The 14,659-nt window shown below is 37.2% G+C and overlaps 1 protein-coding gene across 1 annotated transcript; it reads left to right on the plus strand.

Moving 5' to 3' along the window:
- Positions 1-189: 189 nt before the first annotated feature.
- LOC134658657 (seipin) lies at positions 190-8,380 on the plus strand (the record flags this gene model as incomplete). The annotated part of the gene is made up of 7 exons (XM_063514308.1): positions 190-629; positions 2,478-2,623; positions 3,802-3,886; positions 5,251-5,368; positions 6,189-6,327; positions 7,466-7,551; positions 8,300-8,380. Coding segments are annotated over exons 1-7 (924 nt in total), but the record flags the coding sequence as incomplete, so codon positions are not given.
- Between the last annotated feature and the right edge of the window lie 6,279 nt (positions 8,381-14,659).

Consider the following 14,659-nt stretch of genomic DNA (forward strand, 5'->3'; position numbering starts at 1 on the left):
GCAAAATATTTTCTTTCTCCTTGCGATTTAAAAAATACTTTTAATAAACCTGAAGATAGTTATTATTAGTTACATTTCAGTAAAAGCCATTTTATTCTTATTAAGTCAACAACTTAAGCCTCCGTTTCATAATTATTTATTTTACACTATTAAAATAGGAACGTTAATGTCAAACTGACGGAACTGACCTTTTGACAGTTCAACTTATCAGCCGGTCGCTTTGTTTTCTTTCTACTTTTATCACTTTAGTCGACTGCGTATTATCGTCGATGCAATAAATCGGTCATTATCTAAAACACTGTTCTAGTTCCGTTTCCTTGACCGGAGTTTAGATAACAGAGTCCACAAATTAGTTAAACTATGGCGATATTAAATTACATGAACCCATTTCACATTTTTCGTGAATTTGTGCGTAATCCTGTAGAAGCTTTTGTGCTGCACCACTACTTGGGTTATAAGAAGAAGACAGAGAAAGGAATAAATAACGTGAAAGAGTTGCTATTCAGGGCTGGGATCATATCCGTGTTCGTTACTGCGATCTTATGGGTCTCCATATTTATGTATGTTGTGTTTTACTATACTTACGTGCCCAACGTTACGCATGTGAGGCCCGTGCATCTACAGTTCAAGTAAGTAAATACAAATATTTTAACATACTATTGCTTTATAGTTTTCTATCAATAACTAAGACATCTAAGTAACCAGATTTAAATCTCAATTACTTGACTAGCAATTCTGTTGTTATAGTAAACCTATGCCTTATTAAATATACTTAAAGATAGTTATTTCATTTGATAATACACTCAAAATATATGTTATCTAAGGGCAATCTAATAATATGAAGTTGTTACCTAAAAACACCACTGAGTCCTACATTTCGGGTATAAAAGAATTCGAAAAATATGGTTATTTCATATTTTTTGCAAAGAAACGGTTCAGATTCGTGCCTTGAATACCTATAATCAACCAAATAAGGAAAGCAAAGGTCTTACATCCATGCATTTTAATGTATTTTTCTGTTTTATTGTTAATAATTGGTTCAATTGATAGAAATTTTTGATTCTAAAGTGTTTGCTGGCCATTTTTTTCTTTTATGGTCATGACAAAATAAGCAGTTGGGAATAAAATGTTCTTAACAACAGCTCATGCTAGATCACATATGGGTGTGAATATATTAAGTCTGATCTCTCTCAACCTCTAATCTCGATCATTAACCTTAGATCACAGACAAGACATTCTCTAGACTGAGCATAGTAACGCTACCCCCTCTGCCACTCATATGGTAGTTTTACTCCATCTTCAAATCAATCCCGTTCCAAGACACGGACCAATCACGGTACGAGATTCGCTCACCTCGTCTCCCCGCACCCCCGTATTTTTGGCAGCATCGGTTTCATGAAATAATTGTTCTAAACTCAGTCTAGAGGATTCCTAGTCTATGCCTTAGATACATTAACCTGTCACTTCTATTGTGTAATGCTTAATTGCTGATGATTACATACATAGCACACTACAACAAAATGTTAGTGGCTAGTAAATGGTCTCGTCAGCTCGCGACCTCAGGGGTGACAAAGTGGGCCTTCGGGCGAAGCTGGCTAAGGCTGTCTTATAAAAGTTATAAAGCTACAAAATTTAGAAGTGTTTACTGGTAATTTTTGCAAAGATTTTAAGAGCCCATCAACGTGCGCGCCACTGCGATATAATTGTGATTATTTAAATTTAACGAAATATATTTAAAAAACAGGTCAAGTGCGAGTCGGACTCGCGCACGGAGGGTTCCGCACCATCAACAAAAAATAGAGCAAAACAAGCAAAAAAACGGTCACCCATCCAAGTACTGACCCCGCCCGACGTTGCTTAACTTCGGTCAAAAATCACGTTTGTTGTATGGGAGCCCCACTTAAATCTTTATTTTATTTTGTTTTTAGTATTTGTTGTTATAGCGGCAACAGAAATACATCATCTGTGAAAATTTCAACTGTCTAGCTATCACGGACGGACGGACGGACGGGCGGACAGCGGAGTCTTAGTAATAGGGTCTCGTTTTTACCCTTTGGGTACGGAACCCTAAAAAGGGGGCCACTACGTACTGTATCTTGTATTAAAGTACCTTTTGAATACATCAAACTAGTTTCTATATTGCTGTATTCGTCAATCTATGCGTTCAAAGTTAAAACGGCCGTTTTTTTGAGTTTATAGATTGACGAATTCAGCAACATAGAAGTGTGCACGTCGATGGCTTTTAAGGTTCAGTGAGTTTAGGACATTTCCAAACACATCACCATTGTTATCCAAACACAGCCCTGCTGAGCGCTGAGTGGGAGGCCGGGCCATGCCCGGGATCGCGTATATTGTTGTTATTGAATTTTTATTTTTAACAGAAATGTAATCAATAAGTTCAGTCGAAAATAACATTACGCAATTTGTTAATGGTGCAATTTAGACCTATGGTCAAAGAAAATGTTTTCTTTTTTCAGGTCATGCGACGAGCAAATGGGCCTGTGTTCATTCCCGTCAGCCCACGTCCAGCTCACGAAATATAGCCAGATGCTGATGTCAGCGCAGCCCTACCGCGTGCGGCTCATACTTGACATGCCAGAGTCACCCATCAACAAAGAACTTGGTATGACTATTACTACTACTACTACTACTACTACTACTACTATTATTTCTCAAAAACTTTTAGTGTTGCCCTCATTTATTTCTAATTAGTTGCGGTACAGTCGTCATCATATATATCGGAGCGGCCAAAGTGTTCACAATATCTGAACACACACTCTAACGCCCTGACAATAGAGGCGTGTTCAGATCAGGGATGTTGCGAACATCCGCATCCGGAACTTCCGCATTATTTTCAACATCTGGATAAAATCGATGCGGAGTTAAATGCGGATGCGGATGTGGAACAGGTCAGTACAAGAACGTCTTAGCATCGGCGTAAGTGCTAGACTGCTAGGTAATTTAGTAATTAGCCAAAAAAACCTATTAGAAATTAGCAGTCAAGCGTGAGTGGGACTTAATGTACGGAACCCTTGGAACGCGAGTCAGACTCTCACTTGGCCGGTTTTTTGAATTAAAAATTACAAAAATGTAATATTTGATGTTTTTTATGTACCTATCTTGACATCCGCATCCGCGGATGTGAGCCTTTAAAAATCCGCATCCGCATCCGCGGATGTCTAAAAATCGGCATCCGCAACATCCCTGGTACAGATGTAGTGCATAATTTGTTTTCCATCATATTTTCTCGGAAACGATAATATTTGTCGTGCTACTTCAGTCAACCTCAGTACTTTTTGTGCCGAGACTGACTGAAATAGCGAGACACATTCGTACGTTTCCGTAAAAATACGATGGAAAAAAATTATGACTTACTATTAGTGATTACCAAAAAAACAATGAAATATGTTTTTAGGATTCCGTACCCAAAGGGTAAAAACGGGACCCTATTACTAAGACTCCGCTGTCCGTCCGTCCGTCCGTCTGTCACCAGGCTGTATCTCACGAACCGTGATAGCTAGACAGTTGAAATTTTCACAGATGATGTATTTCTGTTGCCGCTATAACAACACATACTAAAAACAGAATAAAATAAAGATTTAAGTGGGGCTCCCATACAACAAACGTGATTTTTGACCGAAGTTAAGCAACGTCGGGCGGGGTCAGTACTTGGATGGGTGACCGTTTTTTGCTTATTTTGCTCTATTTTTTGTTGATGATGCGGAACCCTCCGTGCGCGAGTCCGACTCGCACTTGGCCGGTTTTTTCCTTTCCTGTTTCTCTGTATATGTTTATTCACAGGTATGTTTATGGTATGTGCTCAGATGAGGGCTAAGGGCGGGGTCCTAGTGTCGTCCTCCTGCAGGTCCGCTATGCTTAGACACAGGTTAGTGCTCAAAATTTAGGTCCTAAGCTTCCTGTGATCTCATTCGGCATACAGCAAACTTAACACGCAACTTTAGTTTGCTTCTAAGATTTAAATTGGTTCCACATGATTGTGTTGAAATTAGCATTAAATATTATAATTTATTCAATCCACATTATTTTACAAATATTTACATTTAAATAAAAATAAGTACAATATATATATACTTATATTCCCATCAAGCTAATCTGATATAGGTTGATATGGGTTGCTAATTGTAAGTTTCTGTTTGGCCCACTGTTGTGTTGACTGGTAGAGAATACCTTATGGCATTAAGTCCGCCATTTGCTTTCTTGTATTGTGCAATACAGGTGATGGTACAGTCAGCAGCAGAAGTTGCTAAGCGGGCGAGATGTTCAAAATGATCTTACCGCGACTTTATTGTTAAGAGAATAAGAGCGTGTCAAGGTAATTTTCAACACCTCGCCCGCTTAGCAACTTCTGCTGCTGACTGTATTGTGTGAAACAACGAAACCTTATTGACTTTTGGCCTAAGCTATTGGCTCATTAAAAATTGTGGTTCTTTTTTGGCAAATATCTACCTACCTATGTGTATTTTGGTCCACTCACTGACAATCCAACCTCTAGACTGAGCTTAGGCCAATTATTTCATGAAACCGATGCTGCCAAAAATACGGGGGTGCGGGGGGACGAGGTGAGCGAGTCCCGTGCCGTGATTGGTCCGTTCAAAGACACGGACCAATCACGGCACGGGATTGACTCGAAGATGGAGTAACGCTACCGTATGTGTGGCAGAGGGGGTAGCGCGACTATGCTATGTCTAGAGGTTGGATTGTCTGTGGGTCCACTTAATCATTAGGGATGTTGTATGTAAAGTTATACATTGTGGAAAGATAAGTCGGGCCCTGGAGAGAGACTACCTTAAATCCTTAAGCTGGCTCATTTTACTTAATGGAGACATTCCTTTATTTTAAAAAAGAAACAAAACTGCATTCAAAGTATTTTTCTTTTTTTCTTCAATTTGGCTTGTCTAAAAAAATCTTGAGTACTAAATATTAGATTTTATGGATATTTTGTACGACAGACGAGTTTAAGACCTAATGTTTCTTGGAGAAATGTTATCATTAACATTAACTGTATCGACTAGTAGAATAAAATTGCGAGTTTTTATTTTTTGGAATTTTTAGTCGGTTCGAGTCCCGGGCGAGGCAAGCGAGTCTTAGAAAATCTTTGAATGCAGTTTTGTTTCTTTTTAAAAATAAAGGAATGTCCCCTTTAAGTAAAATGAGCCAGCTTAAGGATTTAAGGTAGTTTCCCTCCAGGGCCCGACTTATCTTTCCACAGTGTATAGTCGATGTTGACAGGTCATGTCTCCACGAGTTCATCCGAACCGTAGTGTTCGCTCCTCTACTCCTCACGGGTGTGAATGAGGAGCGTCAGCAACTTCACGTCGAACTGTTTAGCGATTTCGAGGACGACCAGGTATCTCTTTCCATCTAGTACCGCCAGAGAGAGACATTTCATTTCATTTATTCAGTCACAATTTACATTGTATTTACATTTACATTTAGGTTGTCTCGAAGAGATCGCTTTTTAGCGATAAGACCGCCTGTTGTTTAACCTCTTCTTCCTGTATTATCCGTATTGTTTTCTGTAATGAGGTGTGCAATAAAGAGTATTTGTATTGTATTGTATATGAATATAAATTATTATTAAAATTATAAATTATAATAAAATATAAATTTAAATAATATCATGCAACTATAACAATTATTTACAAGAAGAGAGAATTATTTACGAATGATTTGTCTGGATTTACCCCCTTAAACTTTACAAGCCTCAGTTCTTTATGTTTTATCCTTATCTTACGAATACACTGAAAATTACAAAGTAAGAAAAACATTTGATAGACTAAAATAGATTTCATATACTAAAAAAACAAGTGCGAGTCGGACTCGCGCACGAAGGGTTCCGTACCATTACGCAAAAAACGGCAAAAAAAATCACGTTCAATGTATGGGAGCCCCACTTAAATATATATTATATATTACACGTCTGTCTTTGGGTCACTAATTTACATATGTGTACCAAATTTCAACTTAATTGGTCCAGTAGTTTCCGAGAAAATAGGCTGTGACAGACGGACAGACAGACGCACGAGTGATTCTATAAGGGTTTCGTTTTTTCCTTTTGAGGTACGGAACCCTAAAAACTAGTATAGATGTCTATGAACACAATTCAAAATATTAGATTTTATCCCAAAGTTGTATACCTAATACGGATTTAATAATTTAACCCTCAGAATTTACCAGTAACAGACGCTTACGTAGAACTACAATCCAGGCACGCTCAGATATACGGCTGCGAGTTACAAATAGAGGCTCATTTCACCGGCCTTCGATACTGCATGTACCATTACCCAAGACTCTCGGCTGCCATTGGTTAGTATTAGTATGCCATTTTGAACCTTATGTCCAGTGCAGAAGGTCGAACACCAGTGTACGACCTAGAAGCTCACTTCACCGGCCTCCGATACTGCATGTACCATTATCCACGACTCTCGGCTGCCATTGGTCAGTATTAGTATGCCATTTTGAACCTTATGTCTAGTGCAGAAGGTCGAATACCAGTGTACGTGCGAACTACAAATAGAGGCTCACTTCACCGATACTGCATGTACCATTACCCACGACTCTCGGCTGCCATTGGTTAGTATTCGTTTGCCATTTTGAACCTTATGTCCAGTGCAGAAGGTCGAACACCAGTGTACGTGCGAACTACAAATAGAAGCTCACTTGACCGATACTGCATGTACCATTATCCAAGACTCTCGGCTGCCATTGGTCAGTATTAGTATGCCATTTTGAACCTTATGTCCAGTGCAGAAGGTCGAACACCAGTGTACGTGCGAACTACAAATAGAAGCTCACTTGACCGATACTGTATGTACCATTACCCACGACTCTCGGCTGCCATTGGTTAGTATTAGTATGCCATTTTGAACCTTATGTCCAGTGCAGAAGGTCGAACACCAGTGTACGTGCGAACTACAAATAGAAGCTCACTTGACCGATACTGTATGTACCATTACCCACGACTCTCGGCTGCCATTGGTTAGTATTAGTATGCCATTTTGAACCTTATGTCCAGTGCAGAAGGTCGAACACCAGTGTACGTGCGAGTTACAAATAGAGGCTCACTTCACCGGCCTCCGATACTGCATGTACCATTATCCAAGACTGTCGGCTGCCATTGGTGAGTATTAGTATGCCGTTTTGAACCTTATGTCCAGTGCAGAAGGTCGAACACCAGTGTACGTGCGGGTTACAAATAGAGGCTCACTTCACCGGCCTCCGATACTGCATGTACCATTACCCACGACTCTCGGCTGCCATTGGTAAATATACTTTAGAATAAAATATAAGAAACAACAATAAATTCCTACCCATATATATATACAAACCCAATTAAAAAATTGATTTTCTACATCGCGCTAACGAAATTTTTATTGATAAACAAACCTCATACCCACGATAATCAACTTTATGCTTTTCTTACTAATGTTCATAAAATTTTCAGGTATCAGTACGAATCTATTCTTCGTGTCGCTGGTATTTATATTGAGCTGGTATCATCTACAGGACGGATTGCCAGACTTCGTAAAGGTAAACTATAACGATTTTTCAACACATTTCCGTGACACTCTTGCGACATGCTCAGGGTTCTAAAGGATAATTATATTGATAATTATCGTGATTTTTATGCCTGATAATTATCGATTTGCTAAGAACCTAAAATATAAAAAAACTCATTATATTTTACTATCAAAGAATTAAAAGTAAACAAATATAGCACCACCCATGCCTCGGATAATTATCCGATATTTATCGAATAATTATAAGATAATTATCGCGATAATTATCAAAGACTATAATTATCTGGATAATTTCGAACCCTGGACATGCTGAACCTAAAATTAAAACCAATTTCAAGCGTTACAGAGAACAATAGGGGGTATTACTGCAATGTTCTGCCGCCAGAGCGCAGCACTAGCCCATACCGTATTTAAACCATAGAGAAACTATTACATAGGTACTGTGCTTTAAACTGTTTTTTGACAAATTTTCACAGGTAATAAAATATGACATTGATGCATCAAGGCGGTTTGTTTACAAAGGGCCTGCCGGGAAACGCGAAAATCGAAATTTTGTTACTTATCTGCCTCTTTATCGATCGAATATGCAAGATAGAGAGGTTAGATAACGAAATTTAGATTTTCTTGGAATCCCTTAGATTGTGGTAGTGGCGCCCCCTACGCAGAGTTTCTCGTAATATTCCCTATGGCTATTATTTAGTCCAGAAATATGTCTTAAATTCCTTGATAGAAAGGTGACATGCTATGTTTTGTTTTAGAGCAAATTTGGCGATATCAAAACCGAAAGCGACCCCGACGACGAAAAGAAATATTCGAAGAAAGTGAAATTGGAGAGAAGAGGTATACCTATTTTATTACAAGTTTTTTATTAACTTGCAATGTACCTATGTACCTACGTACATATGTACCAGGGATGTTGCGAATATTCGCATCCGCAACCGCGGAACTTCCGCATTATATTCAACATCTGCATCCGCATCCGCATAAAATCAATGCGGATTTAATGCGGATGCGGATGTGGAACAGGTCGGTACAGGAACGTCTTAGCATCGGCGTAAGTGCTAGACTGCTAGGTAATTTAGTCATTAGCTAAAAAAACCTATTAGAAATGAGCAGTCAAGCGTGAGTGGGACTTAATGTACGGAGCCCTTGGAACGCGAGTCCGACTCGCACTTGGCCGGTTTTTTGAAATAAAAATTACTAAAATGTAATATTTGACGTTTTTTATGTACCTATCTTGACATCCGCATCCGCGGATGTGAGCCTTTAAAAATCCGCATCCGCATCCGCGGATGTCAAAAAATCGGCATCCGCAACATCCCTGATATGTATTCGTAACTATGTTTGTAGGGGTCAAATCTTGCAAGTTAAATTTGACCCACTTCCCGACTTCCAATGAAACTGAAAATTTGCATACATATGTAAGTCGGGTGACAATGCAATATTATGGTACCATCGAGCTGATCTGATGATGGAGACAGGAGGTGGCCATAGGAACTGTGATAAAACAACGCAACCTAATTGTGTTTGAAGTTTTTAGAATTGTCTCGATGAGTATTAGTTGCCTATACACTATCGGCATAGAGAAAAGAATACATAAATTGCTCACTCCATACATCAGTTTTAGTACCAAAAAGACTATTAGCATCTAGAGTAGCGGAACTATCAGTACTGCTACTTGACAATAGATGTAGCACCGACCGGAAAGTCTTATCTCAACAGCATAAGACTTTCCGGTCGCTGCTACATCTATTGTCAAGTAGCAGTACTGATAGTTCCGCTACTCGATGCTAGATGTAGACACTGAAATTAATAGTCTAACTGATGTATGGAGTGAGCACTCTTGTCTTACTATATTTCTCTATGTTATCGGCAACTATGTATATTAGTTGTCTATGGAAAAAAAACGACAACGAACGTGTCTTGCTAATTTCAGTCAGTCTCGGTACAAAAAGTACTGAGGTTGACTGAAGTAGCATGACTAATACTAACGTTTCCGAGAAAATACGATGGAAAACAATTATGCACTACATCTGTATACCTACTTGTTAGTCAGCAGCAAAAGTTGCTAAGCGGGCGAGGTGTTCAAAATGATCTCGACGCGACTTTTATTGTTAAGAGAATATTCATATTCCTTTATTCAGTATTGTTTATACATTGTCAAACATATAACATACAGTAATATGTACAGATAGTGAAATAAATTAATTTTGGTCAATATAGGTATTTAAACATTAAAAATTCTCATTTTCCTCGCGTTGTCCCGGCATTTTGCCACTGGGAGCCTGGGGTCCGCTTGGCATCTAATCCCAGTAATTGGCGTGGGCACTAGTTTTTACGAAAGCGACTGCCATCTGACCTTCCAACCCAGAGGGTAAACTAGGCCCGTATTGGGATTAGTCCGGTTGCCTCACGCTGTTTTCCTTCACCGAAAAGCGACTGGTAAATATCAAATGATATTTCGTACATAAGTTCCGAAAAACTCATTGGTACGAGCCGGGGTTCGAACCCGCGACCTCCGGATTGCAAGTCGCACGCTCTTACCGCGCTTTAAACATTAAAAATTCTGATATTATAATAATAAAAAAATCTGCATTATGAGACACAACACACAATTATACGGTATCTAAGTTATTTAAACTTACTTCGGATAAAAATTCAGAGACGGAATAGTAGGCCTTCAGAGACGGAATAAGAGCGTGTCAAGGTAATTTTGAACACCTCGCCCGCTCAGCAACTTCTGCTGACTGAGTGACTGTTGATATTCCAGATTCTTCCACGTTTTTCGACGAGAGCCTGATGGAGGAATTGAAACAGATCGATGATCCAAAGAAAACCTAGACAGGGCTATAGTCGCGAAAGTCAAACTTCGCAAATTGCGGACATCTGTCTCCGTCACTCTAATTATGCCGTCATTGGAGTAAAAGAGAAAGGTCCCAGCAACGGGGTTGGCAACTGTCAAAGTTTTGCATATATGGCGCCATCATAGCTTGCCCGTTTTTAGGGTTCCGTACCCAAAGGGTAAAAAACGGGACCCTATTTCTAAGACTTCGCTGTCCGTCCGTCCGTCACCAGGCCGTATCTCACGAACCGCGATAGCTAGACAGTTGAAATTTTCACAAATGATGTATCTCTGTTGCCGCTATAACAACAAATACTAAAAATAAAATAAAATAAATATTTAAGGGGGCTCCCATACAACAAACACGATTTTTTTGCTCTATTTTTTGTTGATGGTGCGGAACCCTCCGTGCGCGAGTCCGACTCACACTTGGCCGGTTTTTCTATGAGATATGGCTTAAAGGGCTGGCATCCAGAGCATTAAAAAAAAAACAAAAAATGACAATTCTAGGGACTGACAAGGCAAGCTATGATGGCGCCATCTGCTAAATACTTCGACCTCATTTGCGAATTTCGGTTTTCGCGGTAAGCGGGTGACTTTTAACTTAGAGTATTTTTGTACGGCTTTTTACAAAATTATGTCAATTAATCGGCGAACCTAAAATGTTTATTGTAAGCATAAAACATTAACGTGATATTTGAGAATTAAAATATATTGGCAATTGCGTAAAAAAATGAATTTATTATATATAAATAAAGAAATCGAGTAAGTATAAAAAAATCTTACGAGGAATTTATATTTAGTTGCTATATAATTCGGCAATAGATGACAACGATTCAAAATGGACCTTCATACATTCCAATAAGGTATACATTCCAATAAGGTACAGTTATAAATTCATTTACGTCAAAAATACACTGATTAATATAATTCAATAATATATTTGTCGTATATAAGCGTGGTATTCCAACTGCCCAATGTCATTGCGTCTCACTCTCTCATTAAGCTAATTGTGAGACAAAATACACATTGGACCAAGATATTGGACAGATGAAATACCACCCTAAGCGACAGAATACAAAACTAGACTGACATCATAGTCTCTCCCTGCTATACTTTCTTTTTTTTTAGCATTAGAAATAAGGTAAACAATCTTGATGTGTCTTTTAATTGAAAAACACATTTTAAAAATAAGTTACGGCAAATATGTAACAATTATGAATCTAATACGATCTTTTATAGTCTTCTGCTTTCATAAGTAATAGTTTTTGATTTTTAAAAAGCGTTTTTCAATTAAAAGATCGCATTGGCGCAATCGCTTACCTTCTTGCAAGTTCTTTCTAATGCTAAAAAAAAACGAACTATAACCTCGTCCTGCTTACAGTTTAAGCCATTTAAATTTAAACCAAAGTATTTAGAAAATAAGGTTGATTTTCCTTTGGTTCACGTTTAGGGTAAAAACAAATTTTTTCAGTGTAGCCTCAACCTATCCAGGCTTTTTTTTCATAACTTGCTAAAAATGGAATGTGTCCTTTAAAAGTCACATTGGGCAGGACGAGGCTAGGTAGATTTTTTTAGAATTTAACTTAGTTATATCTTTGAAAGATTAGGATTGAAATAACATATAGATAATTTGGAAAAAGGTTTTTTTGTATAGAATAGAATTGGTTGGCTAGTTAGACTATAATTATATTATATAGGTATATTTACTGGTACTATATACAGTTAACCGTAACATTACATGGGAAAATATATGTATAAGCATAGATATACACAAACACATATAATATAACCAAACGTCTTCATAGCTTAATTTGGATAAATCCATTCCAAATCGCTTTAACTCTTACTGTATAATATAAAGTGTACTTACCAAAAACTTTTCATAAATATTTATCACGATTTTTTAAACCTTTTCTATCATGATAAAAAACACAGCTGTTAAATTCAATATATCTCTACAAAATAATACTCAATCTGTATGGTTTTGTAATAACATTACAGTTGGCTTGGGCAGATTGGATATATTGCCTACTCGAACCTGTAAACATAACTTAAGTAACTGTAAAGTGTATTTACTAGAGATGCCACGAATATTCGGCAACTATTCGGTATTCGGCCTATTCGGCCACTTTGCCGAATATTCGGTATTCGGCCGAATACCGAATATCTGTTGCACCTACTTAAAAAGAAAAATTGTACAATAAAAATAACCAAAACTATGTAGGTAATGTAGGTATATTTAGAATCATTATGTTCTTGGAAAGTTGTTAAATACGAAGACCCTTTTTTGAGCATTTGTTGATTAAAAAACATTTTATTTTTATCATGAGTCTCTTTTGTTTGACTCTATTCATTAATGCTGTTCAACAAAAATATAGCGTTGAGCTTTGTTAGCGATCAGTTTTCATAATAATTGTGACTCCAAATGTTCGCATGTCATGCCGAATATTCGGTGGCCGAATATTCGGTATTCGGCCGAGAGGGGCCGAATATTCGGTATTCGGTCAAAACCACTATTCGGGGCATCTCTAGTATTTACCCAAAATAATTGTTGTCTGCCTTACCTGCACTGCTCTTTTGCTATGTATTAGGTACCTATACTTGTAGTGAAATAAGGCTGATGCTATTTATCCAATTTAACCTTTTGGACGCCAATGACCGATATATCCGCACCGTAGGTTCAACGCCAAAGACCGATTAATCGGTCACAGACCACAGAGCAACATAGACCTACGTGCATATGCATAAAGTTCAATTTCAGTTTTGACACTTCGGTGACGTGGCGTCAGCGTGACAGCTTTTGTGTTTGACACGGCGTCGAAAAGGTTAAAAAAACATTTTTTTTTGTTACTAACTTTTATAAAAGTATTGATATTATTTGTTAATTGTTAAGTTATACATCCATTTTTATGTGTAGTTGTTGTACACTTAAGTTATTATAAGTATAACTAATTAAATAATATTTTTTTATTGTTTTTGGACTTTGGAGTATGATGTCTACCTTAATAAATTGTGATATTACATTTTCGGTGAGCGAAACATTTTAATAAAGCTTTGAGTAATATTTAAGTTTTTTTTTTCTCTGCAATGGATTACCTGGTTGAAAATCCCTGGCCCAGCCTGATTATATATTATCTGGTAGAATTAGTTTTTTAAGTCAACAATTTTAATTTTATTATTAGCGAATTAATTACTTTACTGAACTAATGTGTAATGGTAGTAGTAATAGTAATCTAAAAGTAGGAAGGGATAGTACATTCAGCAAAAGTAGCTAAAGGGGCGAAATGTTCAATATAATTTTAGCAGGACTTTGATCATTTATAACAAATTTATTTAGAATAATCGCCAGCGTAACTAGTGTAACTATAGTGGGGCACATTGGCCGTTATAAAATGTTATACAACATTGTGTAACAGGGACAAAGTTGATAGCATTTTATTATGTTGTCCCTGTCACACAATGTTATATAACGTTTTATAACAGCCAATGTGGCACCATTATACATGATGATGACTATACACATAAAAAGTTGGATTTTATTCATATATATGGTACAAAAACATGTCTAAAAACAACCTAAAATTACAGTTAAACTAAATACAAACTATTCTAAAATAAAATACACAGATGATGTATAAGGTCTTTATTGATTGATTTCAAGATTGACAGGCCTTTTTGATAGTGAGCAACATTCGTGACAACCTCAAGTCTTCAATTTTGTCATTACTTATCCAAATAATTAGTTCTACCTGTGTCCCAGCTAAAGCTTAAAAGTAATATAATTTACTAGGGAAAACTACCCAATGATTGGCCCTTTGACCTTTTGAATGCCACTTTGGAACTATGCTGCGTCCGCAGGTAGGTATGTATGTATAGGTAATATGACACAGTTAGCAGTTTTAATTCCATTTGTCTTTAGAGCAATAATAACAAATTAAATCCTTATTTTATTTAGTTATATGATTAGCTCCATCTGAGGTCGCCTGTACGTGAAAGTATATTTCTAAAATAAATATTGTATTGTAAAATAAAAACTGCACAATTTAAAAAAGACGGTATTTTACTTCACTAACAGTAATAAAACCCAGTGGCCAGTAAATTTTCTAGTGCAATAATAAGATTTCCATAGAAAAATAATAACATTTCCATAGAAAATATATGTACTTGGTATTTATAACTTGGTATGTACAGTCACCAGCCGAAGTTTGCTAAGCGGGCCAGGTGTTCAAAATGATTATTGTTAAGAGAATCAAGGTAATTTTGAACACCTGGC

Source organism: Cydia amplana, chromosome 23 (assembly GCF_948474715.1).
Source record: "Cydia amplana chromosome 23, ilCydAmpl1.1, whole genome shotgun sequence".
Lineage (NCBI taxonomy): Eukaryota > Metazoa > Arthropoda > Insecta > Lepidoptera > Tortricidae > Cydia > Cydia amplana.